We start from the raw sequence: 20,299 nt of genomic DNA, 5'->3' as shown, positions 1-20,299 counted from the left end.
TGTTGCAGCAAAAGGTCTTAAGCATTCCCACAAGCAATATCAAATCACAAATTGACTCAGGTTATAGCAGAAAAATCAAAGAGAAACATTTAAGGAAGGAATGTCTTGTAATGTCATTAATAAATCAGTGAATAACTGAAATGAAAATATAAGAAAGGTCTCGGTCTCTTTCTCCATAAACACTTAACAAACATTTACTTATTAATATCTTATTAAGATTATATCCATAATGTTCTCATAAATTGCTTGGTCTGCTGGTGCATAATCATAATTAACCCTCAGATCAGGGATATCCAAACTTGGGCAACTTTTAAGACTTGTAGACTCTTAACTTCCAGAAATCCACAGCCAGCAGGTCTTAAAATTGCCAAGAGTGGACAACCCTGCCCTAGACCAAAATAACACAACATGCTAGGCCAAAAATGGATTAGCTGGTTTCCGGAGTCACGACTTCTTGTCAACCCAACACACGATTAGCGAATAGTTCATGGAGTTGTCTGAATGCAAACAACTGAGTTGATTAAAACCGCTCAGATCCAGTCAGGCATGGATAATATAACTGATCTTGGTTTGCATAGTCTTTGAACCCTGTGAAAAATAAGAAAGACGTATCAGTGAAGGGAAATGCCTGTATCCCTAGAAGATAACTCGGTGAAAATAGATTGTGCTGGCTGCAGTCGGAGCAGGAGACCCCACAGAGAAGGAAGTATGAGGTCCTTGGTTGTTTTCTTGCAGACGTTTCGTGACCCAACTAGGTAACATCATCAGTGCTAGAAGGGAGTGGGGTTTGCAGAGAGGAAGATGACTGTGGGGTCCTTGGTGCTCTCTGAGCTTGGTTGTTTTCTTGCAGACGTTTCATGACCCAACTAGGTAACATCATCAGTGCTAGAGGGGAGTGGGGTTTGCAGAGAGAAAGATGACTGTGGGGTCCTTGGTGCTTTCTGAGCTTGGTTGTTTTCTTGCAGACGTTTCGTGACCCAACTAGGGAACATCATCAGTGCTAGAAGGGAGGGGGGTGGCAAGAGGAGGAGTCTGTGAAGTCAACCACCGTGATTTATAAAGCTTGGTGCATGGTTTTAGTGTGTGCAAATCCGAACCACTGAATACACCTGATTGACCAGCAGTAATTTAGTGTGAAATATAAATCTAGCCAATATTTTTTTTTAAAAAAATCTCCCCAATCTTCACAAGCAAAATTTGAGTTGGTTATGTCTCTGGAGGAAAAGTTGAAGTGTTAGGGAGGTGCCTTTTCACCAACGGCAGAATTTACTCACCAGAAACCTAAAAATAAGCCGGTCTCAGCCAGCATGCAAATACCACAGACGGGTAATAAATACTTGCAGCGGTGTTTCATTGGGTATCAGGTGGCAACCATTTACAAGAAATCAGGCCTCTTTCAGAGCAGGGGGCAGTTCTTGGAACCTTAAAGGATGGTCTTTCTAATTAGCCCGGGTGTCATTGCACAGCTGGCAACGGGTGAATATTGGAGATTTTGCAAACACAGCCTTTCTAGGAATCTCGTCCTTTAGTCTGGCTTGGGGGTAAGTGTGCAGTCCTTTGTTGTCCACCGCAGAAAGGAGGCACGATTTGCTAAGATTGTTTCCCAATGCCTTTGCACAGTTTCAAACTTTTAATTTTGACCCCTACACGGCAGGCTGTGCTGAAAGAATTGAGGGCTGGCCTCCCAGGAAATTAAATTGCAAGCCTCCCAACATTCCCAAAATATTTATCGGTTGGACTTTCACCTCCCGTGTCCCGCTTCCTTAAAGAGATGTGTTTACATAACGCACCGAGACAAGAGTGGTTTGGACAAAGGGCACAAACTCGGCCGTTGTGGTCTGTAGATTAAGGCTTAAAGCCGTGTTTTTCAACCTTGGCAAGTTTAAGGCTTGGGCAAGTCTGAGAGTCGAAGTCTCCCTGCCTCAAACACGAACCAGGTTGAGAGAAACACTGGTTTAAAGCAAATCATAGCCGCACATTGAACGAAAACTTTTGAAGACATTACGTTAAGGAATTGGCTGTCATAACCGTCTCCCAGCGGAACTAAGAAGAAATGTCTTGACACTTAAAACATATTAATCAGTGGAAGGACTTGCCTCCAGAAGTTGAATTGAATTGAATTTATTAAATTTATATGCTCCACCACTGGAGGTTTTCAAGAAGAGATCGGACAGCCATTTGTCTGAAATGGTATTATAGAGTGTCTCCTGCTTGAGCAAGGGGTTGGACTAGATGACCTCCAGGGTCCCTTCCAACTCTTGTCATTCAGAAATTCTGCAAAGCATGGCATTTTCCTTTGGTTCTCCCCTTCAGCTTCAAACCCCAGCGGTTATGTGCAGCAGCATATTTTGGGGAAGATTTGGAAGGGGGGGGGGGAAAGATAGCACAAAGTTAATTTTTAATCATGTTCTTTGCCGACAAAGTTTCTGTTGACGCAGGGTTTAGGAAGGCGGATTGCAAGGTGAAACTATCGGGATTTTTTTTTTAAAAAAAATCCTGTTTTTTTAAAAAAAAATGCCAATAGTTTCACCTTGCAATCCCGCCTTCCTAAATTAAAAAAAACCCAACATGCTGGCCCTGAAAATCTTGGAGACAGAGCTGAACTGGTGAGAACAAGGAGCCTTAATTTCTATGTTGGTTTTTCTCCGAGAGGAGGTGACGAATAGGCCAAGCAGGATATTTTTCCTCCCCTGCCTAGAGACAGTCAACTTATTTTTGTCCCTGCACTGTTTCCAAAGCGCTCAGATCAAGATCTCCCGATCCCATTATGAGTTGAGTGCTTCTTTCTGCTTATTTTCACAAGCCGCATTCAGGTTAAAAGGGATTCTCTCGGCAGGGCAAAACCAGGAAGAGTGTATGCATCCTCTTTTCTTTTCTTTCCTTTTTTTTCCCTCCCCTCCCCTGCTTGTGGCTTAGCTATTTAAGGAGATAATACGGCTGGCTCTTCAAGAAAATTCTGCACCCAGTAACAAACCACCGTCCCCTTCTCCTCCTCCCCCCCATAAAAGCCACATTAAACAATGCGAAGCCTGTAACGTTTTGGACCACCTCATCTATCAGGGATGGAAATATTTCTCCTATCTGCTCTGCCCGGTAAGGAGCAGAGAGGATTTACCTTGGCGACAGCAATAAAGTAAAATGTAATAATAATAATAATAATAATAATAAATACTCTCTTGAGATTTGCAAGGGGGGGAAACGACTCGTTTAAAGCCAAATAGGGACTTTTTCCAAGTTGGCTCTCCTGCTTTCCATTCAGGCTACGGAGTTCTTGGGTGCAATTGTCCCCTTTACTCCAGGGGTGGCCACATCAGCTCATATTTCTCTCCCCCAACCCCTCCCCCCCCCAGGCTGAAAGTACATCCCGTTTCTTTCCCTCTTTTGACTCTAGTTTCATGTAAACACGGGCAAAGAAATTCCCGAGGGAGGGGCTGAAACTCTGGAAGGAAATGCAGCTGGGAGCCGTTTTATTTGGCAAATTCTCCCGAAGGGTTGGCATCCTTGGGTTTGGCATGAATTAGGGGCGTGTGTGTGTGTGTGTGTGTGTGTGTGTGTGTGTGTGTGTGTGTGATGAGGCACAAGGCGCACTGGCCACTGCGTTTGCCCCTTCCCTAACCTGATCCCTTCCCGATGCTTTAGGCTGTCACTCCCATCAGCCTCTCAAAGAGCAACCTTGGGGGTGGGGGTTGATCTGGGAGGAAGGGAGCCAGTTTGTCTAGTGGTTAAGGCCCAGGGCTAGAAACTGGGAGACTGTGAGTTCTAGTCCCGCCAGGCGTGAAAGCCAGCCGGTGACCTTGGGCCAATCTCCAAGAGACAGTGAGTTGGAGTCTCGGCTTAATCCTGAAAGCCAGTTAGGTGACCTTGGGCCATTCACCAGGAGACAGTGAGTTCTAGTTCTGCCTTAGGCATGAAAGCAAGTTAGGTGGCCTTGGGCCATTCACCAGGAGACAATGAGTTCTAGTCTCGCCATAGTCACGAAAGCCAGCTGGGTGACTTTGGGCCAATTACTAGGAGACTGTGAGTTCTAGTTCTGCCTTAGCTATGAAAGCCAGCTGGGTGACCTTCTCCCAATCACCAGGAGAGGGTGAGTTCTAGTTCTTTCTTAGCCAGCTGGGTGACATTGAGCCAGTCCTTCTCTCTCTCTCTCTCTCTCTCTCTCTCTCTCTCTCTCTCTTATCCCACCCCACCCCACAGGGTGGTTGTTGCGGAGAAAATAGGAGGAGGAAGAAGACATGCTGAGCACGTTCACCACCTTGAGTTGTTTGTAAAAATAAAAAAGGCAGGATACAAATCAAGAAAAGGAAAGAATTTGGCAGGTGCCAGGCTGGGAGCACTGCCAGACATCTGGGGGTGGGGGCAAGGGGCAAAACACTGAACGAAACTAAAGCAGGCACATTCTCCCCCCCTCCCCTTTCCCGTTAGTGGCCAGTTTGGGGCGTGGGTGGGCGTCTGCCTAACTTTCCAGCACATGCATGTTGTCATCTCTGGAGAATTTGAGTCTGCTGCCTCCCGGAAATGGACCTGGGACTCTCTTTCTTTCTTTCTTTCTTTCTTTCTTTCTTTCTTTCTTTCTTTCTTTCTTTCTTTCTTTCTTTCTTTCTTTCTTTCTTTCTTTCTTTCTTTCTTTCTTTCTTTTCTTCTCCCCGTCTCCGAAACACCCCCACCCTCCCCATCGCTTCCCAGATCAGCCAGGTTTCACTCCCTTCTTTCCCCTTCCCACCCACCCCACCCCACCCCTCTGACTCACCCATCCATCGGCTTCTCCCTGCCCCGAGTCCCTCCTGACTCTACCTCCCCAAAGCGTGCTTCCTAGGAGCCACCTGACAAGAGTGGATTATCCGGGCAGATCAAGTGGATTACCAGCTCCGGTCTGGCCTGTTTAGCCACGGCGGCTTTTCTTCTGCAACCAAGGCCTTGGGCTCACCGAGGGCTCCTCTGGGCAAGGACCCGGTTTGCCAAACTCTCGGCCTGCGTCGGAGGGAGGCAGTGGAAGGTAGTGCTTAGCAGTGGAAGGTAGTCCTCGGCTTACGACTGCATTTGAGCCCAGAATGTCCATTGCTAAGCAAGGCGGTTGTTCAGCAGGTTTTGTCCCACGTTGCAACCTTTCTTGCGGCCGTTGTTAAGTGAATCGCTGCAGCTGTTAATAACAGTGTTGTAAAGCGAATCTGGCTTCCTCCCCCCCCCCCCCGGGACTATGCTGGTCAGAAAGTCATAAAAAGGGGATCCCTTGACCCTGGGACACTGCGACCGTCATAAATATGAACCAATTGCTGAGCGTCCAAATGTTGCTCACGTGACCCCCATGGGGCAGCTGCTACAATTGTTAAGAGTGAAAAATGGTGATGTCCCCCCCTTTTTCTCCCCCAGTGTCGTTGTAACTTTAAACGGTCGCTAAACAAATTGCTGTTCTGGGATTTGAAAGCCACAAACTCTTCAGATGGTCGAGAAACACCCGAGTTTGGGAATGCAGCTAGTCACGTGAAGAGGAAGAAAAGTGGGTTGTAGTCTTGGCTTAGTCATGAAAGCCAGCTGTGTGACCTTGGGCCAAACACTAGGAGACTGTGAGTTCTAGTTCTGCCTTAACTATGAAAGCCAGCTGTGTGACCATGAGCCAATCACTGGGAGACTGTGAGTTCTACTTCTGCCTTAGACATGAAAGCCAGCTGGGTGACCATGAGCCAATCACTGGGAGACTGTGAGTTCTAGTTCTGCCTTAGACATGAAAGCCAGCTGGGTGACCATGAGCCAATCACTGGGAGACTGTGAGTTCTAGTTCTGCCTTAGACATGAAAGCCAGCTGGGTGACCATGAGCCAATCACTGGGAGACTGTGAGTTCTAGTTCTGCCTTAGACATGAAAGCCAGCTGGGTGACCATGAGCCAATCACTGGGAGACTGTGAGTTCTAGTTCTACCTTAGACATGAAAGCCAGCTGGGTGAGCATGAGCCAATCACTGGGAGACTGTGAGTTCTAGTTCTGCCTTAGCTATGAAAGCCAGCTGTGTGACCATGGGCCAATCACTAGGAGACTGTGAGTTCTAGTCCCGCCCTAGGCATGAAGAGAAGAGTCATTCCAGGCAGATGTTGCCTCCTGGCAGTTGGTGGTCCCTTTGCCACTGACCAGCTCATCCCTCTCTTCCTCCAGGCTGCTCCGGGAAGCTGAAAACCCAGCATTCCTCAGGCTGACGTTGCTTCCTCCTGCAGGCCCGGAGCATATCAGTCAAGTCTGACGCATGATCTCATGTCTTCCCAGATGGCCTTTGAGTTGGCTGAGTCATCTGCACCAGCCTTGCCCTTTCATCCCTCCTCCCTTCCTCCCTCTCTCCTTCCCTTCCCTTTCTTCCTTTCCTCTGCCCAGCCGGATGGACGCCACGCTAGGTGGAGAGTGGGCGTGGCACGGGCTGAAAGGGGAAAGTGACATCACCACCGCTGCAGGTGTGCGCCCACGTATCCTTCGGGACCAGTTTGCTGGGGAGAAGCAACTGGGAGAGATGGTGAAATCTTTTGCCTTGCTGCGTTGACTGGCTGGGGAATTCTGGGAGGTGGAAATCCACCCACTTTCAAGTTGGTGGCATTCTGGGAGTTGAAGTCCACACACCTTCCACGTTATCGAGGTTGAAAAAAAAACCCGGCGTAGAGCTACTTTTAGGGCTAAATTCGGTGTCCACTGCCGTCTCAAGTGGTTTGTCTACTTTTGGGCAGGCTTGGGGGAGAATGCTCCATCTCTGGCCCATTGGACACCCCACTTATTTCACATACACCCCATAGCATTCTCCAAAATGCCTCCCCCCCTCCACATACTTAATTCCCAACCAGGCCTAGAGATTCTCATTTGCCATGGCTCATTGAGACCGCCCTTCCTAGCTGGATCTAAGGTAGCTTCATAGAACACCAAGCATTGGTGTCTCATAAAAGCGAAGATTTTTGTTTTTACTTTATTTTATTTTATGGATTAAATTTAAGATGACCATGCCGTCTCTTGAGAGCATCACCCAAAATGATGTAGACGCAATCACCTGACCATGTCGCGACGGTCGTAAGTGTGAGAAATGATCACTTTTTTCAGAGCCCTTGTAACTTTGAACAGTCATTAAGTGAATTCGTGGCAGGCTGAGGACCATCTGTGCAGGGACTGGATGATTACCTGCCCCAGTTAGATGTGCTATAGGAACACATCATAGATGGATCAGTGAGGCCCCTCCACCTGTAGGGCAGGGGTAGGTAACCTTGGCTCTTTTATGACTCGTGGACTTCAACTCCCAGAATTCCTGAGCCAGCATGGGAAAAACTTTGGCCCCTTCATGACTCGTGGACTTCAACTCCCAGAATTCCTGAGCCAGCATGGGGGAAACTTTGGCCCCTTCATGACTCGTGGACTTCAACTCCCATAGTTCCCCCATGCTGGCTCAGGAATTCTGGGAGTTGAAGTCCACGAGTCATAAAAGGGCCAAGGTTGCCTACCCCTGCTGTAGGGCAATTCCTCCGGATCTTGCAGGTTCCTAGTCCGGTGGCCAGCCTGGAAAAAGAGAGACTAATCCTTCTCTACCAAGGGAAGCAATTAGCTCTCCTCCTGCCTTCCGACCGACGTTCACCTTCGAAGCCCTTCCTCTTCTTTCTCTCGCCTTCTCCTCTGGATTCGGTAACCCTAACTGGCCCAGCTTCTTGGCAACCGAGCTGGCTTCAAAAGAACGCCACCGGAAGCCTTCCTCTCCGATCTAAAAATAAGGATTTTGAGCTGCTGCAGAAGAGGCCGGCAGCCGCCACTTGCTCCCAGCTCCGCCATGCATAATGTATGGGGCTGTGTGTAATTATGGCTTTTCCCAGGAGGGCTGTGAGGGGAGGGGGGGAGGAGAAATGTGTGGCGGGGAGGAACATGCCAAGCTGGCAGCAATCGGATGGCCCAAGGAAGGTTGGGTTTCAGCTTCTAGGTGTGCCAGGTGGGAGTTGCTGAAACTGTTTGCAGGCAAAGGGGAAGTTTGGGTGGACCTTAGGAGAAAGGCCAGTCCTGACACCGTCCTTCCCCTTCATTTGTTCTCTGGTGCCTGGATGAGTGACAGGAGGTGGGACATAGAAGAATAGTCCTGTTATTTAGCGCTTAGGGTTGTTTCATGGGTACCAGTCCCTACACCTGGTCTAGTGGTTAAGGCGCCAGGTTGAAAGCAGGAGAGGAGGAGTTCTAGTCCCGCCTTAGGCATGAAGCTTGCTGGGTGACTTTTGGCCAATCACCAGGAGACGGTGAGTTCTAGTTCCATCTGAGTGACTTTGGGCCCATCACCAGGCAATGGTGAGTTCTAGTCCCGCCTTAGCCAGGAAAGCCGGCTGGGTGACTTTGGGCCAATCACCAGGAGATGGTGAGTTCTATTTTCATCTGAGTGACTTTGGGCCCATCACCAGGCAACGGTGAGTTCTAGTCCCGCCTTAGCCAGGAAAGCCGGCTGGGTGACTTTGGGCCAATCACCAGGAGATGGTGAGTTCTAGTTCCATCTGAGTGACTTTGGGCCCATCACCAGGCAATGGTGAGTTCTAGTCCCGCCTTAGCCAGGAAAGCCGGCTGGGTGACTTTGGGCCAATCACCAGGAGATGGTGAGTTTTAGTTCCATCTGAGTGACTTTGGGCCCATCACCAGGCGACTGCGAGCTCTAGTCCTGCCTTAGCCATGAAAGCCGGCTGGGCGACTTTGAGCCAATCGCTCTCTCTCACACACAGCCTAACCCACCTGTCAGGGTGGTTCTTGTGGGGTAAATAGGAGGAGGAAGCTGTGTCAGATATGTTCACCTCCTTGAGTGATTTGTAAAAATAACAAAGGCAGGATGCAAATCATAAATAAAGCGGACCACATTCTGTTCTATAGGTATTGCTCACTGTGCATGGAGCTCTTGTGAAAAGCACAGGTGCTGCAACTTAATGCCCTCTTTCAGAGTATGTCTGTGGATCGCAACCATTTCTAAAGTAGTCCCTTTTAAGAGAGAGAAGGATCGGGATCCTATTGCCAATGCTAAGAATGGGGAAAGTCAAGTTGATTTTATTGAAGGCAGCTTTCTCCAAGCTGGGTCCCTCCAGATGCAGTCCAGTGGTGAGCGTTGCATGTCCGGAGGTGAATGAAACGGCTCGGTCACCGGATCCTGCTGTTTTTCCAAGGCTAGGCTGGCAAGCTGCAGATCCTGATGGCGAGGAAGAAGCAGCCCCCTAGGCTGTGGCAGAGGGATCAAAAGATGAAATCCTTCTCAGGGTTGCACGTTTACCCACTTCCTGCTTAGAAATGAAAATTCAGAGAAAAGCTGATCATTATAATTCGTGTTCCTTCCGTTTTTGTATGTGCCTCTACTGTGCCTAAGACTGTACATTCCATCCCTGCCCTTCTTAGAAAAAGGCAGAAAACTAAACTTGAAACCCCATTTTCTGATGCCTAGGGAGCTGATCTGTGCTATCTGAGTATGCCTCCGTTGCCGATGTGTACCTTAAGGACTAGAAACTTTATTTCAGTGAAGAAGAAGAAAAAAAGCAAGTTTAGGATTTGGGGTTTTTTTTATTGCATGTTAACCTCTGTGTCCAGCACCAACTCTTTGACTCGTGCATGATAGGGTTGCTTAGAAACTAAGAAAATTGGTTACCCCTGAATATCCAGAGTGCCTTTGGCTGTCTTATCCCAGAATGGTATCCGTGCTCACTTAAGAGAATCCCCATCCTCACTGCCAGCCCTAGTCACCCAGATGTTCCCAAGGCCCAGCAGCTGAAGATGCGAGAGGATGCAAGCAATAAAAATGTACCTCCCTGCTTTGCCCACTCTCTTCTGCAAAGTGGTGAATAATAGACAATTTGATATATATTCAAGGCAGGTTCAAGGCTGCTAAGCAAAGCGGAAAGGTTGCCACGCAGAGCTGAAGCGCCATCTAGTGGCTGAAAGTGTAAAAAGGAAAGCCAGAAAAAGGGTTTCTCAACCTTGGCCACTTGAAGAAAGAAGAAGGGTGGACTTCAACTCCCAGAATTCCCCAGCCAGCTCAGCCTAGCTCGGCTGGCTGGGGAATCCTGGGAGTTGAGGTCCACCCCTCTTCAAGCGGCCAAGGTTGAGAAACACGAGTTTAAATTACATCGTCCCTGGAGGTTTTTAAGAAGGGATTGGGTGGATCATTTGTCTGAAATAGTATAGAGCAGGGGTAGGCAACTTTGGCTCTTTTACGACTCGTGGACTTCAACTCCCAGAATTCCTGAGCCAGCCATGCTGAGGAGAAAGGGAGAGGTTTCCATGCTGAGCCATGCCGGCTCAGGAATTCTGGGAGTTGAAGTCCACGGGTCATAAAAGGGCCAAGGTTGCCTACCCCTGGCCTAGGCCTTGGCTGCTTTATGACTCGTGGACTTCAACTCCCAGAATTCCTGAGCCAGCCATGCTGAGGGGAAAGGGAGAGGTTTCCAAGCTGAGCCATGCTGGCTCAGGAATTCTGGGAGTTGAAGTCCACGAGTCATAAAAGAGCCAAGGCTGCCTACCCCTGGTATAGAGTCTCCTCCTCGAGCAGCGGGTTGGACTAGACTAGGGGTCCCCAAGCCAGGGTTCGTGGACTGGTACCGGGCTGCAGCATACCAGCAACCGGTCCGCACAAACAAGCAAAGCCCCATCCGCGGGATGCAGGCAGCACACAAAACCAGGCCCCCTACGGGTCTGCGGAAAAACCTCTCTCCATGGAAGTGGTCCCTGGTGCCGGAAAGGTTGGGGACCTCTGTATTAGAAGACCTTCAAGGCCCCTTCCAACTCTGTTATCCTAAGATGCCAGAGTACTTGAGATTATGCAACACCTTTAGCTATGAATCAAACACGCTTCTTTAGGGCTGCACCCGGCCCCAGTGAAGAAACAGCCGGATATATTTTGCATGACACTTGACTAGTCAGGGAAGGAAAGAATTAGCTAATCAAATTAAGAGAGACTCCCAACTTAATTGACTCTGGGCGACAACACATAAGCAATCCACAGCAAGATGCGAAACCCTCAGAACACTTACAATAACAGTCTAGGATTTTGGGAAACTGAGGCAGACTCATTTAACAGACAGCAAAGGTGGGACAATGTGAATCCCCGAGGGGGGTGGGGGGGGCGCCATTCTCATAGGGCAGGGGTAGGCAACCTCGGCTCTTTTATGACTCATGGACTTCAACTCCCAGAATTCCTGAGTCAGCCCTGTTGTGGCAATGTTGGATTAACTTTGAGCGGAATTTGGTGGTCTTACTAAGCTTATGTTTCTATTCCCCTCTCCAGAGAAGCCCAACACGGTCGGCGCAGCCACCACTGGGGGCATCATTGGAGGCCTCATAGCCACCATCGTGGCCTTGGCGGTGGTGGCCACTGGCATCCTGATCTGTCGACAGCAGCAAAAGAACCGGATGGATCCCGAAGAGGACGAGTAAGTGAGCCGGTTGGCTCTGGGAAGCCAGGCAGAAAAGGGGGTAGTGGGGGCTGGATGGGGGCGGGGGAGAGGACACCCACCCACCCTGAATTTCTTTGTAGTAGGAACAAGCCTCATTCAGTAAAGGATTGCCTTGCTTTGAGTATAAACTAGAGTTAGGGGACTGGTGATTTTACGACCTGTGGACTTCAACTCCCAGAATTCCTGAGCCAGCATGGCTGGCTCAGGAATTCTGGGAGGTGAAGTCCACAGGTTGTAAAATTGCCAGTTGCCCACCCCTGGCATAAACCATGGAGCTGCGTGGCGTGAGTGGGTGGGGCTTCAGCTGTAAGCAGAAGGAGAGGGAGCAAATCTTGTGTCCTTCAATCAAGATGCAGATTGAAAGTGTGGAACGATGGCCTCCTTTATGACTGGTGGACTTCAACTCCCAGAATTCCTGAGCCAGCATGGGTCACTCAAGAATTCTGGGAGTTGAAGTCCACCAGTCATAAACGAGACCATCGTTCCCCACCTCTGCCCAGAAGGAATCTGCTAGGATCAAATAGGTAGGGGAAGATCTGGGATCCCCTCATATCCCTTCTTTTAACTCAATTAAAGATAGAGCCATCTCTGACTTAATCTACTGTGCTGAAGGCAGTTAAAACTGTCACCAAGGAGACCCTGTTTCTCGGTCTCAAAAGCCCCCTGGGTGAGCCAGGCACTCTTTCATCTCATCCTACCTCACAAGGTTGTTGTGAAGAAAAACAGGAGGAAAGAGCCCATATAAGCTCCTGGATGACAGGCAGCACAAAAAAAAAATCTGAAAGACAAATTGAAGAAGGCGGGGCTGCCCAGATGTTGCTTCTCCCACTGATATCTCCATGCTTTCTGGAAGTACGTGGTGTTGGAATCTGACAACATCTGGGGAGCCTCAGCACCTGCCCATCCAACCACCCACCCAGACACAGGTGTCTGAAAGCAAACACTCCAATCTCATCCTCACTGTTTCGGTTGGCACCTTGCATAAATGCAAAACAGATTGCTAAACGCCTTTGCCTGCTCTTGCTTCTTGCCTTGTCTGCAGTTTGGAAGGACCCCCAGCATACAAGCCGCCCCCTCCTTGCCAACTGTCCGAAGAAACAGAGCCGGTAAGTATCAAACTCTGCTCCCAGGATGGTCTGCAGGCCTCGGCTTTCAGAAGAAGAGAGTTGGAAGGGACCTTGGAGGTCTTCTATCTAGTCCAGGGGTAGGCAACCTCGGCTCTTTTATGACTCATGGACTTCAACTCCCAGAATTCCATAGCTGACTCAGGAATTCTGGGAGTTGAAGTCCATGAGTCATAAAAGCCGAGGTTGCCTACCCCTGATCTAGTCCAACCCCTTGCCCAAGCAGGAAATACTGTATCATTTCAGACAAAGGGTTTGTTCAATCCCTTCTTGAAAACCTCCAGTGTTGGAGCACCCACAACTTCTGGAGGCAGGTTGTTCCACTGGTTAATTGTTCTAACTGCCAGGAAATTTCTCCTTAGTTCCAGGAGCGCTTCTCTCCTTGATTCGTTTCCATCCGTTGCTTCCTGTCCTGCCTTCAGGCACTTTGGAGGATAGCTTGACCCCTCTCTTCTTTGGGGCAGCCCCTCAAATACTGGAATACTGCTGCCATGTTCCCCCCCCCCACCCCCAGTCTTTCTTTTCTCCAGACTAGCCAAACCCAATTCCTGCAACCGTTTGTATGTTTTAGCCTCCTAGGGCCAAAGAGTTGGGGGATGCTGCATTAAAGTGAAGCCCAGACTCAACAAAATCCTCCTTGGGAAGGGGACACAATGGGGGGAAAGGCAGGATCTTTTGCAGTAGGAGCTGCCTTCAGACTCCCCATGGCCAACTGGGATCCTGGCAATGTAGGCCCGATCCTGTCTTCACCACCTTGCTGGTTTATTCCAGGTTGATAATCCCACCGGGGCTGAAAGTCTCCCGTTCAAAGCGCCGTACTACGAACCCAACGCCACAGATGAGCTCTTTGGAGGGGTCAGTACCGCCACAAAAGAGGTGAGGGGGAACTGCCGAAGAAATCTTCCGAAACAGGTTTAATGCGGACAAATCGATAAGCATTACGAGAATCTTTCCATCAAACGCCATATAAACATTGCCCTCCCAAATGTCATCCTGCGCATCAGAAATCAGACCTCCAAGTGTGGTAGTCAAGGGATGCGCGTGTAAGAATTTGGAGACTCCTGGCCGTCTTTCTTTCCTTAAGTAATGCAGGTTTCTAGTCCTTATGACCGGGGGAAAGGAGATATCTCTCTCTCTATGTAGAAGCTGGAGGAGGCAGGTTCTGGGTTCTCCCTCTGTAGATATGATACGATTGGTGTCACAAATGTTACAACCTTAGTCAGATCTTTAGCTTAGGATTATTTTGCCTTCTGCAGTTCGGGCCTGGCCATTGGGGGGGGGGGGCTGGGGGGGGTTCACACAATGCACTAGGCCGGGGTAAAATATGATTGGGTATCTTGTAGTTCAGCAGTGGTGACACCTCTGCCATTGTCTTAGGACAGAGGTAGGCAACCTTGGCTCTTTTATGACTCGTGGACTTCAACTCCCAGAATTCCTGAGCCAGCCATGCTGAGGGGAAAGAGAGAGGTTTCCAAGCTGAGCCAGGCTGGCTCAGGAATTCTGGGAGTTGAAGTCCACAAGTCATAAAAGAGCCAAGGTTGCCTACCCCATCTTAGGAGGTTGTATGAACCAGGCCAAGTACAGCTAGGTTGGACATAGGGTCTTCTGGGAGTGGGGAAGGTGCTGGCCTGGAAACCAGGTGCCTGTGAGTTCTAGTCCCACCTTAGGCCTGAAAGCCAGCTGGGTGACTTTGGGCCAATCACCAGGAGACGATGAATTCTAGTCTTTCCTTAGGAACGAAAACCAACTGGGTGGCTTTGGGACAATCACTAGGGGACTGTGAGTTCTAGCTCTGTCTTACCCATCAAAGCTGGCTAGGGGACAGTCCCTCTGCCTCAGCCCAACTGCCTTGTTGTGAGGGGAAAAAAGAGGAGGAAAAAGGGGTATTTGGTTATTTCCGTCGCCGAGTTACTTCTAAAATAATAAAGGTGGGATTTTTAAAAATCGAACAAATAAATAAATAATCTAATGTAAGGTCAGGTAATGTTGTGTGAACGCAGCCTCTGTGCATTTCAGCTTCGGGGTGCTACCAAAAGCAGGGCCGCTCTGCGGCCCTTCGTTAGCAGGACCGCATTAAAGTCCCAGTTAATGACTGCCTCTCCCCCCCTCCCTCTGTGCCCGTTCCCCTGCCCCTTCCGCAGGAGATGCCCCGATACCATGAGCTACCGACGCTGGAGGAACGCGAGGCGGCAGGCGAGGCTGGCCCTAGTCTGGAAGATGAATATTTAGACCAGATCAACCCCATTTACGACGCTCTGTCCTTTGCGGCCACAGACGAAGAGGAGGCTTTGGCATCCCTGCCCACCGATAAGGCCTTTGTGATGTCCAGAGCTATGTATGTCTAAACCTGCAGGCTAAACTCACAACACAGTCCAAAAACAAATGGGATGCTGCTAAAACGATATCCTGGAGAGAAGCTGTTTCTTTTCCATCAGAGAGGTACACGACGCCATTTCCTGGACCTGCCAGCCTTCACAAGTGCCTTAGGTAGCCAAGACCACATCTTGCTCAAAGGGTCTCACCACTTTGTGCCTTCCACTTCAACCCAGCCCAAAATCAGTATTTCTTCCTCAACCATCAGCTTTCCAGTCGTTTGCCAAATCTGTGCTCTTGACTTCTTGGACTTTCACTTCCAGATCTTTCTTCAGAGGGCTTCAATGGCGAGATCCAGTAGATCTGCCAACCGGCCTGTGCTGCTTCTGAACCCACAAGGATATTGCCATCCGGGGAATGTAGTTGAATGCCTGTGAATCTGTTTACAGTGAAGTGGAAGCTCTCTCTCTCTCTCGACACCTAGTCGTGGGGCTGCAGCCTGCAAGTGCCTTGCACCTTCACCCCCATGGGGGTCTCCCCTCTTCCCCAGAATTTATCTCCTACCATTGATGCTTCAGGCAATCTTGTTGAAAGATTCACGTCAGCCAGTCTAAACTATTTCTGGACTGCGATGCTCTGAAAGAGTTGAGAGCAAAGCATCTTTAAAAGTTGCAGTGATGTCATGGACATCGTGGGTTTTTTTGCCCTCAATCTGTGTAAAAGATGGCTCAGTTGAACCTAACTCTTGGACCCTTCAAAAATATTTTTTTAAAAAAAATAATATGCAGAAAGCCCACCTGGGACCAGGTACAAAGATTGGGCTAAAATTCACCTTTCCAACTTCAAGCTGACTAGGCACGGAGAATTTCCCCCAAAGGGGAAACAGATGCATTGAGGGAATTCTGAAATGAATCATGTAGAAATTGTTTTGTAAGACTCCTTATTAACCCTGCCCCTAATTCCTCTGCATTGCACGGAGAGGTTCGGCTTGTGAGTAGGCTAAAGGCACCAGAAAACCCTGCTAGGGGGAGGACTTACCTCAAAGATGCAGCTTTGAAAAATTTCCTCGGAGGCACCAGCATATACACTCCCCAAATCTTTGGGAATTAACCAGGTAGTAAGGTTGCCTGTGTATTGCACAAACGCCCCCCCCCCAAAATCATGGGATTTGTACTCTTGACACTTGTGAGGTGGGAAGTCTGACTTGGATGCTCCCTCACAGCAATTCCCTATCCAGAGGAGACCCTTCCAAATTTCTAAATGGAGAGCTTTGCTCGGAGGAGTAAAATTGATGTGCCAAACTGCTCCTGCCTTTGTTCTTTTTCCCCCCCTTTATTAGCATTCTGACACAGGCTCCAGTTGTTACTTGAATTGTGATTTTGAGATCTTGGGTTCTGCTCCGTTTAGGGTCCATTAGTATACTAATCCTTTTGGGCTCTTGACCTGAAAATGTGAAAGGTTTTTTGTTTTTTTTTGGCATTGCTGTTCTTCACTTGGGTGTTTTCAAAACTACATTGTGACTTAAAACAAATTGATTTAGCATTCCGAGGCAAAGTCTTCTTATGCTCTGCCACTGCTGCTGTTTTTTTTTCTAGATGCGGGTACCAATTGGCACTGTGGGATTTTTTTTAATTGTGTTTATGATTATGTTGTCGTAGCTGTTCCTCACCTCCCCTGCTAACAAGACCCGACTCTCAGGGTCAACAGGAGGGCACAATTGTCGCACACAAGCACACTATGCCTTTCCCCCACCCCCTGCTATCTTTTATGTGCCTCGATCTGACACACTTGAGGGGCTGAATTTCAGCAGGGACACAGAGGGAAAATTTTATACTCCGGATGGATGTTTGTTAAAAAAAATTAATAAATTTTTCTAAATCTATGTGGCTGCCACGGTGTGTTCTGTCAATGGGGAAAGGCAGCACAATGACCACTTTTTAGGTTTATATGTCTCTCCGAACTTGATGCCTTCCAGATCTGGGACCCCAATTCCACCATGCTCAGCCAGCAGGTTCATTGTATTTGTAGTCTGATACTTTAGGAGGATTTAGGAAAAAACTCAGAGAAAGGATAGCAGAATAAAGGCAAATACGTTCAAAGTCTGGGGAAATTATTATATTGCAAACCCGCAAATGCAAGAAACAACCTCAGAAGTAGGTGTATATTTTGGAACAGGAACTCATGTGCAGAATAACAGAATAAGAGCTGGAAGGGACCTTGGAGGTCTTCTATCTAGTCCAAACCTCTGCTCAGGCAGGAGGCCCAATACCATTTCAGACCAATGGTTGCCCAATCTCTTCTTAAAAACCTCCTTCTGGAGACAAGTTGTTTCGCTGATTAACTGTTCTCACTTTCAGGAAATTTCTTAGTTCCAGGTTGCTTCTCTCCTTGATTAGCTTCCATCCGTTGTTTCTTGTCCTGCTTTTGGCTGCTTTGGAAAATAGGTAGACCCCCTTTTCTTTGTACCAGTCCCTCAAATATTGGAACACTGCTGTCATGTCACCCCTAGTCCTTCTTTCCACTAAGCTAGACAAACCCAGTTTGCAAGAAAACCTGGCTGGTCAATCTTCCGATGCTTTGCAAGGAGAAGCTTCAAATTTTTGCATCTTCTTGCAAGCCCATTCTTGTGGCCCAAGGAACCAGAATATCACAGTTTGGCTTTTAGGAGCGCAACCCTTCCCGTCCAGATGCTTCCTCAGCATGTTGGACAGCTAGTTCTAAAGATCAGGTTGGCTGAGAGTAATGGGAGTTGTAGTCCTCCTAGAGAAGACCAGGATGAGGATGACTTGCCTCCACTAAGGACCAGGCAGAGACTAATGGCTTTACCCTGAGGATAGGCTGCACTAGATAGATTTTCCTCTCCCAAAGGGCGGGGGAGGGGGCCTTAGAAACCATCATTTTCTGGGGTGCAGTGAAAAATAGCGTGAAAGGACCCCGTGAAAGTACCATGCTGCACGTGGGGTTGCAAATCAGAAAGCTGTTGCAATCAAATTGAAGGGAGAGAAATTACTCCCTAAAGAAAAGCATATTTAGCCTGGATACTCCTCCTAAGGACCGCCTGGAGGAGTCTAGAAACCGTCTAATTGGGTTTCCATGGAAACTGTTGAGGGCGGGGCCGGAAGGGCCCTCTATGCTTTCCGCGGGCGCCTCTAGACCAGAAACTCAGTGGTGGCCGCGCTGCATCTCGGGATAGCCACCTGACCTTGCGCCCGCTCTTCACCGCTGACCTTGTTTCTCCAGCCCCGCCCTCTTTCTGAGGCGAAGCTCCGAGTGGCGCCCCAAATTCCCCTCCGTGTGTGAAGCGACCAATGAAAACGCAGCCCAGGGGCCTCCAGGAAGGAAACAGGGCGACCAATCCTCGGAGCGGAACCAGATTTATTCCACAATCTGCCCAATCGAGGCAGCCTGGCGGCGCGTGACGTCCAGACAGGCAGCCAATAGGAAGCCGGCGCTGGAGGAAAGGAAGCGGTGGGACCTCGGCGAGGCCTAAACTCCATGAGGGCTGCATGGTCCCGGGGAAGGGGCGCGGCTGGAAGGAAGGCCAGCCAGTAGCGTCGACTTCAGGCTGGGCAGGGGCGGGGCTGGGAGCCTCGCGGGCCAATGGCAGCGCCAAAGGGGCGCGGCTGGGAGCCTCGCGGGCCAATGGCAGCGCCAAAGGGGCGTGGCCGGAGAGCAAGCGTGTTCGGCTGTCTCCCGGCTCCAGCCCTCGTTGCCGCTGCTCCCGCCGCCGCCGCCGCTGCGTGAGTGGGGAAGCCCCGGGAGGGAGGCCCGGGCGGGCGAGCCGGCGGGGAGGGCCCGGACGGAGAAGGGCGGTCGGCCAGCGGAGGAGCGGAGGAGCCCGGGCGGGAGCCAAAATGGGCCCCGGGGCGGGAAGGGAGCAGGAAGCGCCCCGGGCAGCCGGGAGGGCCGGACCGAGCCGGGCGGGAAAGCCTTGGTTCCTCCTGCTGAGCTCGCCCCGCAGCCGGGGGGTCAGCAGCTAGCGGCCTCTGCGCAGAATCCGGCCAGGAAATCAGCTCTTCTTTTTTTTTTTTTTGGCCCACCGAGCCTGGGCATCGCCTCCCTCCCTCCCTCCGCCTGGTCCGTGCAGCCCTCCGCTCGCCCAGGCGGAGGCTCCTCTTCCCCGCCCTCCCTTGCGCAATCCCTGCGAGCGGAGCACGAAAACTGCCTTTTTAAAAATAAAATAGAATAGAATAGAATTGAAGCTTCCTTCGGCCCAGGGGGAGGAGGAGGAGGAGAGCCGCCAGGAGTTGGTCTCCGCGGCAGAAGCCCCCAATACGCGTGCAGAGCAAAGGAGGGATCGTCAGTCAGAATGGAGCTGGAAGGGACCTCGGAGGTCTTCTAGTCCAGCCCCCTGCTCAGTCAGCAGACCATAAACCATTTTAGTCAATCAATCAATCAGAGCTGGAAGGGACCTCTGAGGTCTTCTAGTCCAGCCCCCTGCTCAGGCAGGACACCCACCTAGACCATTTCAATCAATCAGAATAGAGCTGGAAGGGACCTCGGAGGTCTTCTAGTCCAGCCCCCTGCTCAGTCAGCAGACCCTAGACCATTTCAGTCAATCAATCAATCAGAGCTGGAAGGGACCTCTGAGGTCTTCTAGTCCAACCCCCTGCTCAGGCAGGACAACCTAGACCATTTCAGACAGGTGTTTGTTCAGTCTCTTCTTAAAAAGCTCCAGTGATGGAGCAACTAACTTATCCTGTTATGAGTTTGAGATCCTTCATGCCAGAGATGCTGTTTGTTCCTTCATCTTTATTTCTGGGAAAGTAAGTGTGTGTGTGTGTGTGTGTGTTTGCAGAGTGATATATCAATTAATCAAAGTATTTGGATTCTGTGGAAAAGCTGCAAGTTACTGACTAGCAGCAGAACTGGAATAAAGGGCAAATCCAAACTGGGAGACTAATCATAATTTACAGAATAGCAGAGCTGGAAGGGACCTGGGAGGTCTTCTAGTCCAACCCCTCTGCTCAAGCAGGAAACCCTATATCATTTCAGACAAATGGCTGTCCAGTCTCCTCTTAAAAACTTCCAGTGTTGGAGCACCCACAACTTCTGAAGGCAACGCCCTTCCACTGGTTAATTGTCCTCACTGTTAGGAAGTTAGTTCTTTAATTCCAGGTTGCTTCTCTCTTACCCAGAGAAACAAAGGTGGAGGAACAAACAGGCTCCTTGGCATGAAGGATCTCAAACTCATAACAAGATAAGTTAGTTGATTGGCAGCCCCCTGTTTCTTCTGAATGTTCAGTATAAGCAACCCTCCCTTTTTTTTTTTGCTGGGCTGATGCAAAATTGGGAATAGCACAGCATCCTGTCTCTTGGGGTGTTTTAGTAGAAAGACAGGAGCTTTGCAATTTGCTTTGCACACAAGAGTAAAGGAAGGGGACTCTCTTGAAATGCTTCCTGTTCGCCAGCCAGTCTGTGCTCCGTTGTTTTGCATGAAGTGTTTTA

The 20,299-nt window shown here is 49.5% G+C and overlaps 1 protein-coding gene across 1 annotated transcript in view; it reads left to right on the top strand.

Annotated features, from left to right (window-relative positions):
- Positions 1-16,733, top strand: part of NECTIN2 (nectin cell adhesion molecule 2) — a 68,171-nt gene extending 51,438 nt beyond the window's left edge. Inside the window, exons 6-9 of the mRNA XM_081334880.1 lie at positions 11,246-11,390; positions 12,457-12,520; positions 13,310-13,414; positions 14,680-16,733. Coding sequence (XP_081191006.1) covers positions 11,246-11,390; positions 12,457-12,520; positions 13,310-13,414; positions 14,680-14,883 — 518 coding nt within the window. The 3' untranslated portion in view covers positions 14,884-16,733. The remainder of the gene's footprint in view (positions 1-11,245; positions 11,391-12,456; positions 12,521-13,309; positions 13,415-14,679) is intronic.
- Positions 16,734-20,299: the final 3,566 nt, after the last annotated feature.

Source organism: Vipera berus, assembly GCF_964194415.1.
Source record: "Vipera berus genome assembly, chromosome: 9".
Lineage (NCBI taxonomy): Eukaryota > Metazoa > Chordata > Lepidosauria > Squamata > Viperidae > Vipera > Vipera berus.
The sequence above is the reverse complement of the archived record's forward strand: the minus strand, read 5'-3'. Positions and strand labels throughout refer to the sequence as shown.